At 35.6% G+C, this 18,961-nt stretch overlaps 1 protein-coding gene across 2 annotated transcripts in view; it reads right to left on the bottom strand.

Moving 5' to 3' along the window:
- LOC126974909 (tyrosine-protein phosphatase non-receptor type 21) overlaps window positions 1-15,045 on the bottom strand; it is a 33,254-nt gene extending 18,209 nt beyond the window's left edge. For both annotated transcript variants that reach the window (XR_007731592.1, XM_050822637.1), the window contains exons 1-3: window positions 14,159-15,045; window positions 7,558-7,724; window positions 5,895-6,084 (exon numbers count right to left, since the gene is read on the bottom strand). Coding sequence is in view for 1 of the 2 variants with exons in the window: in XM_050822637.1 (XP_050678594.1) it covers window positions 5,895-6,084; window positions 7,558-7,724; window positions 14,159-14,791 (990 nt within the window). In the remaining variant the exon portion in view is untranslated. The remainder of the gene's footprint in view (window positions 1-5,894; window positions 6,085-7,557; window positions 7,725-14,158) is intronic.
- Between the last annotated feature and the right edge of the window lie 3,916 nt (window positions 15,046-18,961).

Here is an 18,961-nt window from a genome sequence, read left to right as displayed (position 1 = left end):
TGCCCGATCTTATATAAATAAATAAATAAATAAAAAGCGATTATTATTATTATTATTTATAATAGACTAAGCAGCTTTCGCTGATGCGTCTATATCATTTGCCATATCTATCCAAATGTTTGTCCAGTGTATTCTTAAACTGATTAACAGATTTTGATTTAACCACATCCAATCTATTCCATATATGAACGACTGTGTTGGTCAGAAAGTGTTTCAATGGATTTGATGATGCTAATTGATATTCTAGCTTCATATCATGTCCCCTTAGTCTAGGATTGCTCTTCCTTGGAAACATGCTCTCAAAATTTGGGACATTATAATAATTATTTAGTATTTTGTATGTTTCAATTAGATCGCCTCTTTCTCGCCTGCTTTTCAGGGTGCTGAGTCCAAGCTGTGTAAGTCTTTGTTCATATGTAAGATTTTTCAGTTCCCTAGGCAACTTAGTGGCTCGCCTCTGTACCCTTTCCAACAATTATATATCCTAGATGTGTAATATTATATAACTGAGTATTACAGGCTAGCTTGTGTTATTATTAATATTTTTTTCAATTCTATTCAAGTCGCTTACAGCTTCCCGAATTGACGGTATAAGCTCTTGACAATCTGTCTTTGACATTCAAATGTAAGTTACCGAACACTAATAATAAATTGGAATAATATTTGGAACAAATAATTATACTCACGCCAATGAGTAAACATAAACACATTGCTGATGTGGAATGATTTCACAGTGTAGACTATAGATAGTAATACGAACAGACAGCGCTACGGTATAGTTAGTAGTTACCGGTGGACGAAAATGAATCTTATTTGTTCGAAGATAAATAATTAGGGTTGCCAACAAATAGTAGTACCAGTAGAAAAATTTAAAGCAATAAATATTAACTGTCTTATTCATGACTTAGCGGAGATTTAAAACATCGCATCGATATAAGCTTGTTAAAAAATTTTATTCATAATCGTATATTAGAGCTAAAACGCTCATTATATCTTCGATAAAGCTGGCGTGACTTATAGTAGCTAGGATCCTTCTATAAATCTATTTTAAGCACTCGACAGCAATAAACATGGCCGACATCGATCAGCTGTCTCGTATTTGACGTTATAATATAATGTGTTATATAGCTTCCCAGGTTCCCGCTCAAAGTTCTTGGATATCCGTCATAGATTGTTAACCGACAGACTTCAAAACTTTGATTTTAGAAGTTTGAACTTATTTTGACATCGGCTTTTGACAACTGAGAAACCATTGACATTGAGAAGATGTCTTGTTCCATTGACAGTTCCTCATTGAATACGATAAAATCATGTTTATTTGTACAATATGGCATCATTGCGTACTATAGAGACGTATTAGTTATGGGAGATTTATATAACGAATATGAATAAGGAATTTTATCGAACGTTCGATAGGCTTAAAACACGTTTTAAATAATAGCTTTTATGCGTTAATGTATACACTTTTATAGTAAAGTCCCAGCCACTGTTCAGGCATTATCTATAAATAAATTTAAATGTTTTATTAGAAATGGCTCTGTCGTAAATTCTATTACTCCACAGCTGAATATCTAAGTGATCGGACAGTCTGGGACTTGATTATGATTATTTTATAGCAATAGCAATGACAGTTACAATATTGTATATTTTTATGAAAAAAGAGTGCAAAAAAGAATGCTGGGAGAGTTTCTTGCGCCGCTTCTTTTCTCTCAGAGCGCCATTTGTTATCGAAGCGGTAGTAGCATCTAGTATATTAGAAATGACATCAAAAAAAATTCTAAAGGAATCAATTAAAAAAAAAAGAAAAAGCCTTTTATGCCTTTAGAGTATACCTGATTTTAAAGTTGGTAGATAAAGAGTACGAACTTCCAAAAAAGAGTATGATTTATTATATATATTTATAATTATAAATATAAAATGGGTTCGCAAAATATTACATGACTGGCTATTATAATATATACTAGTATAGTAAACATCAAGCTGGCTCATATTCTAGCGCTCTACAAGACACAGGTCCGGCCACAAATGGAGTATTGCTCTCAAGTCTAGTTTGGCGCACCCCAGTATCACCACGTGCAATATAGAGCTGCTTGAATTTTAGGGGATCTGATATTCTGTGGGCACATAGTTCGACGGGCATATGGCCGGTGCACGGTGGGGCAGAAAAGTCATCGAATGGCGACCACGTTCAGGAAGACGTAGTGTTTGTAGTCCCACAAGATGGTCGAACGATCTGGTCAAGATCGCCGGAATACGTTGGGCGAGGGCAGCGCAGGACCGATCGTCGTGGAGAACTTTGGGAGAGGCCTTGTCCAGCAGTGGACGTCTTCCGGCTGATGATAATGATGGTACTCTGTGAACGGCTGGATTTTGACGGCTGTTTATTTTTTGTTTCGTTTGAAAAAACAACAATATTTCCACTGTATAATTGACCAGTTTTCCAACCTTCTCGTATTAGAGTATTTTTTCAGTACAAAACAACTCGAAATGTCGATGCTGTGTTTGGAGAGTATACGGCTCATTAACCTAAAATACACCATGCAATCGCTTCTTTAGACGCACTCGCAGTCAGCGTTTCAAATTTTTGAATTTTTGCGAATCCAAGTCCTCTAAAAATTGGCAGTTCAAAAGGCGTGTCAATAAGTTATCCCTGACCAAGTGTATTATACAGAACCGTTACGAAAACAGTGAAGTAGGTACGTAGGTATTAAGACGCCTCCTGGAATACGGACCTTAAAATAAGGCAAGTTAGAAATAATACGAATATCAACTTAAAAGTTTCCTAAATACTTGATACTTACTCTGTGCGCTCGAGCGGGTGCGGCCGGCGACAGTACTATCACAGCTATAGAAATATTTAGAGTGAGCCGACTGCCGCGGCACGTGACTGTAACGCAGTGATGTGGTATCGGTATACATGACGACACCGACACAACAACAACATTCGTCGGACACAATAACTATTCAGTTATTTACTAACAAACTGATTTAATGTTATCTATATTTATATACTTATACATATTATTGGTATAAGTAAAAAAAAAGACGTGTCGCACTCGGGGACTGCAAATTATGCAATTATAATTATTTATTTATTTTATTTAAGCAGTTTTTTTTTGATAAAATTAATTTAAAAAGAAACAAACGGGAAGTGAGTAAAATTTAACTTGCAAGATTTGATTACAGTCAGACAACGGGACAGGTGAAACTAAATAAAAATGCTTAATAATAATAAAAATTAAAAAAACGTGATAAAAAAATAAAGAAATTAAAAAAAATCAAGATGTACCCCAGGCTCGAACCTGGGGTACGTAAACATACATAAACCTTCTGCACAAAAAGCATACGTGATAACCGCTGTTCCACGGCAACTGTAATGACCGTGCCGAAATATCTATATACATCTAGTAAGTGATAGGTTATTTTCGTTACGGAATTTCTGGATTCGGTCTCCACGCTCAAGGCCCGCGATAGAAGCTATGCAATAGCTTAAAAAAAAGTGGCAGAAAGATTTATCTAGATCTGTTCTGATTAGAAAAAAGATTTATTTTTTATTTTGAAACGTAGAAGTAGTACCTATGTACAAATACGAAAGATATAAAATAAGAATAAACTTATGATAGAGATAAGCAAGCAAAAAACAAAAAGACTGAAACATTAATTATACATATTACCTACGATTCAAAAAATGGTCCCAACTCAGCATGTTTGCTGGTTTGAAAACCAAAGGTTGGTCTTCCGTTTTGCCATTTGGTGACGTCTCGATAAATATGTAGATATAAATAAAACAAAACTTTTTATTGGTAGCAAACAAAAAAGTTACGTGAAATAAAAAATTAAATCTTATAAACATATGTTAACTAATTAAAAAAAAATGTTATGTTTTTAAGTAACCCTCAGTTTTAGGATTAGTACACAAATAAAATTTGGAAAACAAAATTTTATGAACGATACGGGACACGAACCCACGACCTCTGGCGTTCCGTGCCAGTGCTCTTACCAACTGAGCTAACCGTTTGAGTGACGTATCGTCATAATATATGACCCCAAATATACATACAAAATTTTGATGCCCTGTAAAACATTGTACATTTATAAATATAATGTGACGTACAACAAAAGTGACGTTGTTGCTATTATTTTAGTTTGATATTGGGTATTGATTAAATATCAAAATAGGTTTGTATTCTAAATCGTTATGTAGTCTATTTCCAAAATAAAAACTCAGTCTGTTGTTTGCTATAAGACATGTAGTATTATTTATAGACTTACCTTATTCATAATAGTCTGCTAACTTAAAGCATTGCTAATTCTCACTCTGTCTTCTTCTATTGACCTAAGTCAGAATGAGAAAAAACACGCCTTAGCGGCTGTTTAAAGTTAGCGGACCATTATGAATAAGGGGGTTAAACACTAACGTACTCGCTCATACTTAGTTTTTGACCCTGGCTATTGATACACGGTTTTGAAACGATGCTATTCATTGACTCTGCTCGGACTCGGCTTGTGAATCCGATTTTGAGTAGGTAATTATATTCACTACCTACTGAAAAATTTATGTATCAATATATATTTTAACCCCCTTATTCATAATGGTTCGCTAACTTAAAACAGCCGCTAAGGAGTGTTTCCAAGGAAGGAAACAAGGAAGCTCATTCCACAGCTTTGAATTGCGTGGAAGAAAGCTCCTTGAAAACCGCACTGTGGAGGACCGCCACACATCCAGATGGTGGGGATGATATCCTAACTTGTGGCGTGTCGTGCGATGGTGGAATTCGGCGGCAGGAATCAGGTTAGCTCTTCGGAACATTCCCCGTGAATGCGGTAGAATGCTTTAAAAGAAATATTTGCAGGTTAATATGGTGTTCTCTCATCACTAACAAACCCGTACTACCCGTAGTCATTCATCAAATTCAAATATTTTTATTCAAAATAGGATGTGACATCACTTATTGAAAGTCAATTAAACTACCACCCATTCCAAAACGAATGCCTCAGACCTGAGAAGAATGGCCGCAACAAACTCAGCGGGCTTTATTTTCATCAAAAAAATATGTTTACCAAGTAAAATTGTACAATTATTAAACTTATTATTTAATAGCCTGAGGGAGGTCGCTCCATTCCCAATCTGTGGTATCATTAAGAAAGTCATTTATGTTATAGTAACCTTTACCACACAAACGTTTTTTAACAATTATTTTGAATAGCGTAATACTTTTGTTTTGAACATTTTCTGGGATCTTGTTGTAAAAGCATATACATCGCCCCACAGAAGACTCACTAACTCGACTTAGCCGACTAACGGCCGTTCTCAATATACTATCTACAGATAGAGATAAATTACTACCTTCTACTGTCAGTAATTAGGTGTCAATAATCTGAAGCTGTCCGATTATTCATTAGGTCATTCTTATCGCCTTATATTGCCGCGTGAATTCCAATTTCCATACAAACTTCTATCGATCGTAAGCTATACGTCCTCCCATTGACAGACAGCGTGGATGGATAAGGTGAGTTACGGTCGATAAGTTTATTGGGACAGAAAACTCTAGGTATTCTATTACTAATCATTATTGTGCCATAGATGTTTAAGGTCCTTGATATTATATAAAATCTGTTCGAAGTTAATCCATCGAACAGCATTATATTACAAATATTGCTTAGTAGATAAAATTAATTGTAATAAAACCATGTGTTATATATATCTACCCCTAAGTGCACCCCTTTTCAAAATCTCTTAGATTTTATTAAATTACTGGGCCTTTGATGATGAATGAAAAAAACGATAGTTACGATTTTTATCTCAAGTAAGAGATAAACTGAATATTGGGAATGACCGTTACCCGATCACCGACGTGACCTGCGAATGAAACACAAAGATGGGCAGTAAGTACCTGAAAGTTGGGTCGATGGTCTTCTCGGGGCTGATGCCGCATGTAGAAGGTGTGCTGCATCACACACATCCTCCACACGTACTTGCCGTCCTCGGGCGTCGGCAGCACGAACGACGCCGACTGTCCCTGCTGCTGGCACTCCACGCTGAACGTGCGCTTGTGGTTGATCACGTTCGTGATGTCCGTCCATCTGTCACCAGTCCATTAATCACATCCGTATGATGATCAGCTCAAAATTATTATTATATTTGGAGCTCATCGTAGCCGATATTGCGAAATAATAAAATATTGAATAACTCATTCACTCATTGAAACATCTAAAACATATACGTTGTGGAATACTGAGTGGAAGGCTCCTTTGCACAGGATACCGGCTAGATTATGGGTACCACAACGGCGCCTATTTCTGTCGTGAAGCAGTATTGTGTAAACACTACTGTGTTTTGGTCTGAAAGGCGCCGTAGCTAGTGAAATTACAGGGCAAATGAGACTTAACATGTGATGCCCCAAGATGACGAGCGCAATTGTAGTGCCGCTCAGAATTTTTGGGTTTTTCCATCAGCCCAACGTCCTGCTCGTCTCGTCCCTTATTATCATTAAAATAAATCGATACGACTTTCAAATTATTCTATCTCAAAGACAGGTAAGACTTCTGGCAGAGGTTTTCAGTTAACATCAGATGAGCAGCTTGCACTTGCATATAAGAAACTTTTTGTTGAAATTAAGTAGTAATAAAGGCATAAAAAGGCATAAAAGGCATTTATTTTCTCAAAATTGATTCCTTTAGAATCCTTTTTGATGTCATTTCTTATACTACTAGATACTACCGCTTCGGAAACAAATGACGCTCTGAGAGAGAAGAAGCGGCGCAAGAAACTCTCACAGCATTCTTTTTTTGCGCTCTTTTCAATAAAAAATACAATATTGTACAGTCATTTCTATCGCTATAAAATAATCACAATCTGGTCCTTGGTGGTCCGATCATTATATTTGATAATATAACGGTAACATCGGATCGTTTATCATTATGAACTTGTTGTACGTTCACTCGTCAACTTACGGTTTAGGTACAACAGCGCGTCAGTTTCTAGATCCAAAATTCAAATATTTTTGAATGGGTTAGACCTGAGAAGAATGGGCGCAAAAAACTCAGTGGGCCTTTTTTTTTCATCGAAAAAATATGTTTACAAAGTCATATTGTACAATTAAACTTATTAGCCTGAGGGCGGTCGCTCACCACACAAACGCTTTTTATCAATTCTTTTGAATAGCGTAATACTTTTTTTTTAACATTTTCTGGGATCTTGTTGCAAAAGCATATACATCGCCCCACAAAAAAACGACTTACTAACTCGACTTAACTGAGTTGTAGGCATAACAAGTTTATGTTTATTCCTTGTGTTAACATTATGATTGTCACAGTTTCTAGCAAACTCCTCAATGTGCTTATGAACATATAGAACATTATCAAGAATATATTGAGAAACAACGGTCAGAATGTTTATTTCTTTAAATTTTTCTCTTGATTCATTGAATCTCTTAACATCATGACCTTGTTTTATGTTCACACGTCAGCTTATGGTTTAGATACAACAGCGCGTCAGTGTTCATATCAAGGTATACTACATTATGAACCCCAGCCCCAGTCATAATGATCAAATACCTGTAGAAATGAGGTGTATCACTGGTGTCTGTCAGCACTCGTATCCCGGTGAGCGAGATGGCGATAGTGACCTCGGTCTGGTCGCGCTGCTCCTTGGCGGTGAACATCTCCTGTCCGTACCCTCGCAGCTGCTGGCAGGTTGTGATGAAACCTTCCTCAGCTTGGGCCTGCGCACAACAAATAAATTGCTTAATAAAGTAATATCTTTATAGTACACTAGAGCTGAGAATATGTTAAGGCTCATTCAAATGGTACAAGACACCAATTGCAGCAAATCAATTATCTGCATTTCATTTAAGGTGCTATAAGGATATATTTTTTATGGAAAAAGGGACAAACGATGATCACAGTCACCCACATTCTCTTGCAACACGAGAGCAATCACAGGAGCGTTGCCGGCCTTTAAGGAAGGTGTACGCGCTTTATTGAAGGTAATTTTATTGTATAGTCCTGAAAACACCGCACAAGGAAGCTCAGTCCACAGCTTTGGTAACATCTTTAGTACCAACGAAAACTCCTTGGGTGGCGAAACGAACGAAAGGTGGAATTTGGCGGCAGGAATCAGGTGAAACAGCTCTTCGGAACACTTCCCGTGATAAATGCGGTAGAAGACGCACAATGAAGCGAACGTCTCTACGAAACGCCAAGTGATCCAGCCGTTCACAGAGCACTGGGTCCCCGACTATTCGAGCTGCTCTGCGTTGCACGCGGGCAAATGAATTCGAGTTGATACTAGGGTGCACCAGACTAGAGATAACAGCACTACTCTATATGTGACCGGACCTGCGCTTTGTAGAGCGCTAGAATGTGGGCCGGCTTGAAGTATTGCCGTGCTTTATTGATGACGCCCAGCTTTTTTGAAGCCAATATGGTTTTGCCCTCCAGATGGCCACGGAATTGGCAATCGCTCGAGATTTCGAGATCCGGTATTCAAATACGGCGAGGCTTTAAGGGAAATGTTGTCGAAGAGCGGTGATACGACAAGTGGGGTTTTTTTAGTGGTCAACGCGCAAACTTGAGTTTTCTAGGGGTTAAATTGGACAAGGTTCAATTTCCCCCTTCCGCGACCGTCCTACGAGAGGACTCGATAGAAGACACAACTTTCGCCCGGCACTGGTCGACGATTTCCCGAGAGAGACCTGCATGAACCGTCTATACGGCATCTACAGTGCTGTCGTCTACACAGGAATGCATGTTGGAGTCTACGGCGTGGGAGATAGCACACGGCCTTGGGGCACTCCAGCGTTCACGGGCTTCGGGTTAGAGCAATAACCATCGACAACGACCTATATGCTGCGCCCATTGAGGAAGGAAAACAGAGCTCACCGAACAGTTTTCTATTTGAACTGTACTTCAGGCATAGAGCTCTGACACCGGATGGTCGGCAGTGTTTTTCCGTTGTCTTCAAGAGTCGAGTTGGAAGCAAAAAGAGCGCACAGAAGAACGGCTTTCTCTTATGCCGTATGGGCCAGGGTGTCATTCCTCATGTGCAACGGCGGCAGGGACGGCTGGTTGAAGTTACTAAGAGCAGCTTTCGACAACTACCAGAACTTGTATTCCAGTCGGGTAACTGGAAAGCTGCTCGCCGATTTTGACAACGAACTTCGGGCTATTTGCCGAGAAGAAAGAAAGATTTAGAATTAGCGAAAAAATTATACTAAATTTTTATATAAGAGAGGGCAAACGGGCAATAGACTCACGGGATGGGGAGTGGTGAGGCAACCGCCCATAGACAACCGCAACAACAGGTGTCAAGAGATATGTTGCAGGCCTTTAAGGTGGGAGTGTGCTCTTTTCTTATCTCTTATTTATGGAGAAAATTGGAGCAGGCCTTTGCCAATAAAAGACAAACAGACAAGGTTGTTGAGGGAGTCTAAATTTAATTTTAAATATAAATATTCTAGGTTAAGTAAGGCACTTATTATTTTAATTACTATGCTTTTACAAGATGATCCCAGAAAATGTCTAAAACAAATGTATTACGAAATTCAAGAGAATTGTAAAACAATTATGTGGTAATGTTACTATCACATAAATGACATTCTTAACGATGCCACAGATTGGGAATGGAGTGACCGCCGTCAGGCTATAAATTTGATTTTAGAGAAAAAAGAGGAACTCCATTGAGTTTCTTGCACCTGTTCTTCTCAGGTCTGAGGCATAAATTTCCAAATGGGTGGTAGCTTTGTCTTTCAAGAAGTAATTTCATTCTGTATAAAAATATTTGAATTTGAATAGAGAAAACTTAGTTAGTAAATACATCTACAAGTATCTCTAAGAGCCTCTTGTTGTGTATGACTTGAGTGTGCATGACAGCTTTGTCTAACACTCGCAATAAGTCACTTTGTTTTAGTGTGTGTGTATTGCTGAAAATAGAGGTTTACCGCAAATTTTTCAACAGTTGTTAATTTATAAGTATTATGTGTATAACTATCAATTCTAAGGATTGACAACTATTTTTTTCTTTTGTTAATGTAATTCTGTTGGTAATGTAATGTAATACTAATAAAGCAATAGTACATACCTCAGTGATTTTTATACGCTTTATATTAGCTTCACTTGTATGTTTGTAACTGACTCTTTTAGACACGACTTTGACCCACTTTAAACGGCCAGATTTCATTCAAACTTTGTCTATTTATCGAGGACTGGTGACAATACACTAATTTGAAAAGATTATTCTATTATTCAATTTGCAAACTATGATTTTTGTCAATTTATATCATTTTTATCTATAGTTGATAAGGCAGGAACTGATGTTAAAGTACTTAATAGTTTTAAAAATACGCTTTTATAGAAAATTTAACTAAATTATTAAACAAAAAAATTTTAATTATTGCTTTGAAACCTCAATGTAAAAATTGTATTTTATTTAATAAAAAATCTAGGTGTATTTATTATCATAAGTGGGCAAAAATGTGAAAGCACAGATTATTTATTGAAATTTCAAAGTAACTTCATTAAATAAAATGGGTTATTGACCCTAGAAGTATTGTATGTATGGATACAACACAGCATTGGGTTTATTAAATTTTATTATTCATCTATCTAACACACAAAGTGACAAAACAGACAGTGCATGGCATAATTATTGCAATCAATATGTAGTCAATAGTGAATCAGACACATTGAACGGTAAGATAAACTATGTAAATAACACACCCAACTGTTCACATATATTCCTTAGTAACCTACAATAATTTCAAATTCAAATATTTTTATTCAAAATAGGATGTGAAATCACGTATTGAAAGTCAAAAAAAAAACTACCACCCATTCCAAAGTGAATGCCTCAGGCCTGAGAAGAATGGGCGCAACAAACTCAGCGGGCTTTTTTTTTTCATCGAATAAATATGTTTACAAAGTAATATTGTACAATAAAACTTATTATTTAATAGCCTGAGGTCACTCCATTCCCAATCTGTGGTATCATTAAGAAAGTCATTTATGTTATAGTAACCTTTACCACACAAACGTTTTTTAACAATTCTTTTGAATAACGTAACACCTTTGTTTTGAACATTTTCTGGGATCTTGTTGTAAAAGCATATACATCGCCCCACAAAAGACTTACTAACTCGACTAAGCCGAGTAGTAGGCATCATCAGTTTATGTCTGTTCCTGGTGTTAACATTATGGTTATGACAGTTTCTGGCAAATTCACTTATGTGCCTATGAACATACATTACATTATCAAGAATATATTGAGAAGCAACAGTCAAGATGTTAATTTCTTTGAATTTTACTCTCAATGATTCTCTAGGACCTAGGTTATAAATAGCGCGAATAGCCCTCTTCTGCAGCACAAATATTGTATTAATATCAGCGTTGCCCCATAAACAAATACAGCAGAATACCAGCTATTCAGCAAGCTTTGAGACTTAGACTTCCCGGTGCCAAATACTTGTAACTTGAACAGGTGTGGTTGATGAGATATAATGTAATTGCAAGCATATTATATATTTACTAGCTGACCCAGTAAACATTGTATTGCCGATATTAAAATCGCGATACAAAAGTAACTGTTGATCGTAGATGGTTGAAAATTTGAAGTTGTATGTATTTTTTAATGCTGACTCATAATCAAAAAAGAAATTAAAAAAAATGTCAAAAAAATAAAATTTCGTGTGGACCACCCTTAACATTTAAGGGGATGAAAAATAGATGTTTTCCAATATGCACTCAAAAATTCATGAGAATCGGTCAAGCCGTTTCGGAGGAGTTCAAAGTTTAACACAATGACACGAGAATTTTATATAGTATATACAGTATGTATTTTGCTTTTATGAATTAAATGTAGCCACATACTTGTTATAGCATTTGCCGACGATACACAAAACTTGAACGAAAACGGTGCATTAATTAGGTCAAAATGTAGACTTTTAATTTTGAGCCAATATCAACATGCTGTATAATAATTGTGTCACTGGGTCAATGGTTCAATGAACTCGAATCTTTGCATATCAAAATGTGCCATATTGCCACCCCGCGCGCATCAAGTTTAAAGACAGTTTGTCGGACAGAACAGAAGCGATGTTGCCTGTTCGCTTCGCGAGGTGACTGCAAACGAGTCGGATCGTCTGCAAGCGAAAGAACCCGAACGGGCTTAGGGTAAGACACAATCTATCGATAAATAGCTTAATAATATAGATTAATACCCGATCCAAAAAGCTATTTTACTTTAAATACTTAGCGCACAGTTTTTCTAGAAATATCGTAAAAAAACCCTTAAAATATTACACACTAAGTATTTAAATTATTTTTCTTTTGTTTAAATAGTAAACAGATAATAATTATAAATAAAGTAGAAATAAACAATAACATGTTTTAATGTCTTACATGAAATGCAAGCATTACATTATTACAAAGCAATCTAATTTTTAAAAACCGTACCAACTTACCCGATGCTACTCAGGTTTTTTTAAACGGATAAATGAGCGTATGGGACACCTGATATTAATTGATCACCGCCGCCCACATTCTCTTACAACACCAAAGGAATCACAGGAGCGTTGCCGGGATTTTAGAAAGGTGTACAGGCTGATTTTAAAGATATCAAGGAAGAAATTTCTTTGAAAAAGGCACTGTAAGGGAACGCCTGACATCCTGATGGTGGAAATGATATCTTAATTTGTGGCGAGTCGTGCGAAAGTTTAATTCGGCGGCAGGAATCAGGTCAGGCAGTTGTTCGGAAAAGCTGTTCACAGAGACTGGATCCCTGACAATTCAAGTTTGTTGTGTTGTGAGCGTACTGTCATCACAGGACGACACCATGACTCTGCCACATCAAAAACCCGTTGTAGTCACTCACAACTCAGAAAACAGTAGTTTCGTAAGTTTAATCGTAAAAAAATACTTTTTAAAAGTTCATTAAATTTATAATTTGTTAAAATTATTATAACATTCGAATAACACAAAAATATTGTATCCTAGCCTTGGATAGGTATTTCGTAATGGTTGCTAAGTAATAAGTGTAAAAGAGGATTGATAAATTATAATTGTGAGGTATTCCCTATTAAAGACTTATTTTCTTCGTTATTTGAATGTTCACCAGTTGTCATTACTCATCAGTGATCAGTGTATTGCAAGTCTTCTTGGCCAATAGATTATGTGTTTGACTTTCGAAGGAATCAAGCTGAAATCGACACTAACAACTATTTGACTTTACGTACCTACATGTGTAAATTGTGTTTTTAAGTTTGTTTATTATTATTGCTTTTTACGGTTGACATTTATTTTTTCTTCGACCTTTGCATATAAGGGTGAGGTTCTTCTTTTTGAAGATAAAACAAGATGCACAATATTGAATTTGAAGTTCAGTTCATTTATACCGAAATACAAAAGTGTTCATAAGAATGAATGTAGTGAACTTTTATTGCGTTGCAAATAATCAAACAAATCAAAGGTGAAGCCGATGATCCAGAGGTAAATGTACATTGACTGTACAGTAGTATTCACTGTTAGCACATTTATTTAAATATTTATTTTGTTTGAAAGTATTACTTTTTCAATTTAATGTTTTTAATTATAATTAATTTTGTGATAGTTCTGTGGACTAGTATTAATTATACTTTTATTTATTTCATAGGTATGCAGTCCATACTGTATATATAATTCTTCTGTATGTGTGTAGACGGTGAACTCCTCCTAATTGGCTAGACTATTTGAATTAATCTTTCTGTGTGTGTGTTCAAGTGGATTCAAGGATGGTTAAGATTCACAATTGACGTACACACATACACAATTCTGCATGTGTGTTGACAGTGAACTCCTCCTAAATGGCTGGCACATATAATTCTCCTGCATATGTTAGTGATCTCCTCCTAACGTCTGGATCAAGATAAATAATACAAAATTGAGTAAGTCTTTGTGAGTAGAAGGTGAGGTGACTGATAGGTGAGACTTAATCTCTCTAGTATTTTTCCACAGTCTCAGTAAACTGCAGAGTTGAGTAAAGTTGAGCAGAATGATACAAAATCCAAATTATGTTATTTAATACTTAGACTACTAGTTTCTGATATTTCAGGAAGACAGTTTTTGATTTAAACTTTGTATTCAAAGTTTGATAACTATTATATTCAAAAGTGGAATTGGAATTTACCTGGGACATGTTGTGCAAGGACATGTGATGCTGAATCACAGCAGCTGTCAGCCATTCTAGCCTTCCAGTCTCCGGCAAGCTACTGCTGTCTATTATCTGTCCATTGTCCAACATTTGTTTTGGAAACATCAACAAATTCTTTAAATATTCAACTGTGTGCCTCTCCCGGTCATGATTTCCATATTCAGCCTGTCTGCTGTATGAAGCTAGCACTACTGCCTGCTGACAGTCACATATTATCCGCCCTTCCACCAGATCATTCTTCAACTGTAGGAAGTAGTGGTATCGTGTAACTTCATCGGTAATCAAACTCGTTCCGGATATAACGTAGTACATCACACGCAGGTACAGTTGATGTGATGACGCGTATTTCTCGAGCTGGCGTTTCAGAGGTCGATCCAATTGGACCCATCGTGACTGCTGACTCCGGTTCACGTAGCGAAGACCGAATAGCTCAGGTTGATTTATAGCTTGTCTCTGACAGACGTTGTCGAGGCACTCCTGACCTGTACTATCTACGGAAAGGGTGCAGTCTGCTACACCACCGTCAAGAAGTTCTACGCTTATTACAAATAAACTCTTGGACGCTACATTGTACTGACGGGTCTTCTTTAACTTTAGCTTGAAAGGCATCTTTTTAACACTACCCGGCCCCAATTTGCAATAACATCACGATTCGTCGTTACTTTTACGGTAAAGGAATGCATCCGTTACGCGCGCCACTTTCAATACTTATATTATGCATAATTTATTTAACATACAAAGTTAAAAGCACCAAAAGGATATACCGAAACCATAGCAGCTTCAAATCACACATAGAATGAATCACATTTCATGAAAATTCTAAATAAACACAAAATAAAAACACGAAGAATGAACTGTCAGTACCTACTGCTTTTGACGAACAAAATTTATCCATAGGTCAATGTTGCCAAATTACATATCATATCACAGTTAACACTTTCAGATTGTTATGGTACAATATGATAGGATATGATATTAGTGATATAGTGGCATACAAATTGAATTATTTAATAATGTAACTGTTATAAGGTAAATTATATATTTATATACGTATGCAGCAGCTATAAGTATTAAAATAAGCTATAAGTTATTTTATGTTAATTGAAACAAAATGGTCAAGTAGACGCATATTGCACAATATAATATGTAAAGGAACATTATCTTTTGTTATTTGGTAGAGTTCTCGTGAAAGGCATCGTCATGCTCGCACAATGCCACTGCTTGTGGTGGCGATGTGGGGCAGGTCGTTCCCTTCCCTAAAATATGGCCGAGGGAGACGATGGCTGGTCCAGGCGTCATGCTCGTGAACGGGCACTACTTGTGACGTAGCTGGATGATCCTCTCACCGGGAATTATATGTTGTTTATATTATAACTAATATAAAGCTCGCATAATGCCTTTATTTTCTGTATGTGTAGATTGATGCATCTACTGTATTGTACTATAAGTATGTACTCAATAATTATACATATGTTTTTACTTATTAATTTACATTTTTTTGTCTAACTCGTGTGAGGCATTTAGTAATTAACGTTTGAGTATTTTTCTTGCATCACTTCGCATATTATATCGTAATTGAAATTATTTGTAAATTTAATTGAAAATAAGAACTTGTAATACTGTAGCTATACCTAACCACGACACAATCAATATCATCAATTAATATAAATGTTTAATATATAACTTGTAACGTACATTACTATTCATTCAGTTTTAATCAATGAGCAACAGGAGTGAGTGCTCATTGACATCCGCCGATCGAGCATCGACGCGAGTTTACACAAACGCTCAGTCTCTAAAATACCATTCTGTTTTGAAAAGAGCAACCTTAGAGTTTCATCCTCGTTCTTCTCTTACGGCCATTCCCAATATTCAGTCTAGCTCTTACTTGAGTTAAAAATCGTAACTGTCGTTGACTTTTCTGTCTCAATAGACTAATCGACAGCAACTCACCTTATCCGTACACGCTGCCTGTCAATGGGAGGACGTATAGCTTACCAGCGATAGAAATTTGTATGGAAATTGCAATTCACGCGTCCCAATATAATGCGATAAGAATGACTTGTCGGGTATATTGGGACAGCTTCAGATTATTGACAGCTAATTACTGACAGTAGAAGGTAGTAATTTATTTCTATTTGTAGATAGTATAATCTGTCTTCCGAATGAACTATATGGAATACAATTTACTTACGTGATAATATATTTTTTTAATATTCATTATATTTTACAAATCAATCAAGCCCGGTTCGTTTTATTGAAGATTCTCAACGCTATACTCTTGTAGCCCTGTAGGAACCACTAATCCTCCATTTATGTCTATACATATAAATAAAATTGGAGTGTCTGTTTGTAATATTGAAATAACCGTTTTTTACTTCATGTATGTGAATGTATATACGGTACTTACACTAAAATAACATTTTTTACAATTTCTGTCTGTCTCTTTGTTCCATGTAATCTCTGAAATTTATTGGCAAGTACCTAATGTAATAAGGATAAGTTACTCCTTAAGGATAAGGCTACGTTTATTTTAGAAAAATAAGGTAATGTAGCAATGTCGAAGAAACGTTCTAACTCTAATAATTAATTATATTAAAAAACAACGCTTGCCGGTCAGCTACTAAAAAATAAAACTCATTGAAAGAATTCAATGTTCTTTATACCAATGAGAGAAGTAAAATACCTACTTTGTTAATATAGAATGCAAAGTATAATAAACAAAATCTGGTAGAATAACTAGCTACTTCCAAGATTCAATTCAATGAGTGGCATATGCTTTGGCTTGTTAATCACCCAAAAACTGAAGATTATTAACTTTAATGCTTCAACGATTATTTAAAGAAACTGGTAAACCTCTAAGCCTAGTGATAATGTTTCATGATATTACGCTGTATATTTTTCAAAACGTAACATTATACTAATGTTGCTCAAAATTTGGGTAATCCTTATAGCTTGGCAGCATTTTTGTCATAAATCACAAGGCAATTTAGTGGCCAATGGACTTGCATCCCGTGCCACTAAATAAATTAAAAAATCACAAAGTCAGACTGACAAGTGAAAGTTTTTCCTTGCCAAGATTAAAAAGTACCTATAATGTAAAATTTGTATTTTAATATAATTCGATTATCTACAGCTAAAAGACGAGAGTTCCATAAGTTAAAATCATTAATTATTTAAGAATCAAAAAAATATAGGTATTTTGTTACATTATCTTTATCACCATTACGATAAGAATAGGCAGAATCTTTGAAGTAAATCTTTACGCACGCTTGACTTGGGGAGTGAGCTCCCCAGAGGGAGGCTCCGGCTGCAACACACTAGGTAGGTAGGGACAAAAAATTGTGTAACTAGTATCCCCCGTAATCGCACACACACTAGCATAACGGTGCTTCACTTGCTAATATCACGGCGCGGAGTCCTTTTTTTACACGTCCGTGTTATAATTTTATTATTTTATCAAGTGAAATTTTATACATTTTACAATCATTTTATAATTTTATAATGATATTATACCTACATTAAAAAATAAACACTTGGTACGTTTTACCACATTCTTGGTTTTCTCTTTTATTCTTATTTATTGATGAAAGAATTTAATGCTTTTGGGCCTCTGCCATTACATTTAATGGTTAAGAACAGAACATATTCACTTACATGATAAAACAATATAAACAGTAGGTATCTTATTAAACCGCGTAAACTCTTCTACATGATCAACACATGCATTAAGAGCTACTAGATACGGAATGGCACGTCGGGGTAAGAATAGTTTGATATATTTTTTTTTATATTTATATATTTTTTTTGGATGACACTAAATACGTGTATGTATTTTATCTCATGTAGAAGAGTAGGGATAGCATTTAAAGTAGATATGTATAGTAAATATATATGTATATTTCCGTAAGTTTTGAATTTATTTTTATAGTTGCGTATGTTATTAGTATTAAATAATATTAATTCAATACCAATTATAATAATTAATTCAGGAGTTTTTTATAAGTTTGTAAAGATTGTGTATTTTTTATGTCAGCTAATTATATAATTGTACGCCTTCGTACATATTTTTCTTACCGTAATTAGTTCTTGGTGCTTGATAAATTAAATTATTTGCATTTCTTAAAATAATTTTTTGAACTTGTACTTTTTTAATGAAACTTATTTTTGTATGTACTCGACTAGTATACTTTAGTTATTTCCATAGTATTATGTCCTATGGTATATTGCTATAGGGCAGCGCTGCCGATATTAATACAATATTTGTGCTGTAGAAGAGGGCTATTCGCGCTATTTATAACCTAGGTCCTAAAGAATCACTGAGAGCAAAATTCAAAGAAATTAACAACCTGACTGTTGCTTCTCAATATATTCTTGATAATGTAATGTATGTTCATAGGCACATAAGTGAATATGCCAGAAACTGTCATAACCATAATCAAGAGCAGACATAAACTTATGATGCCTACTACTCGGCTAAGTCGAGTTAGTAAGTCTTTTGTGGGGCGATCTATATGCTTTTACAACAAGATCCCAGAAAATGTTCAAAACAAAAGTACTTATTACGTTATTCAAAAGAATTCTCAAAAAACGTTTGTGTGGTAAAGGTTACTATAACATAAATGACTTTCTTAATGATACCACAAATTGGGAATGGAGTGACCGCCCTCAGGCTACTAAATAATAAGTTTTATTGTACAATATTACTTTGTAAACATATTTATTCGATGAAAAAAAAGCCCGCTGAGTTTGTTGCGCCCATTCTTCTCAGGTCTGAGG

The sequence above is a fragment of the Leptidea sinapis genome, chromosome 34, assembly GCF_905404315.1.
Source record: "Leptidea sinapis chromosome 34, ilLepSina1.1, whole genome shotgun sequence".
Classification (NCBI taxonomy): Eukaryota; Metazoa; Arthropoda; class Insecta; order Lepidoptera; family Pieridae; genus Leptidea; species Leptidea sinapis.
The sequence above is the reverse complement of the archived record's forward strand: the minus strand, read 5'-3'. Positions and strand labels throughout refer to the sequence as shown.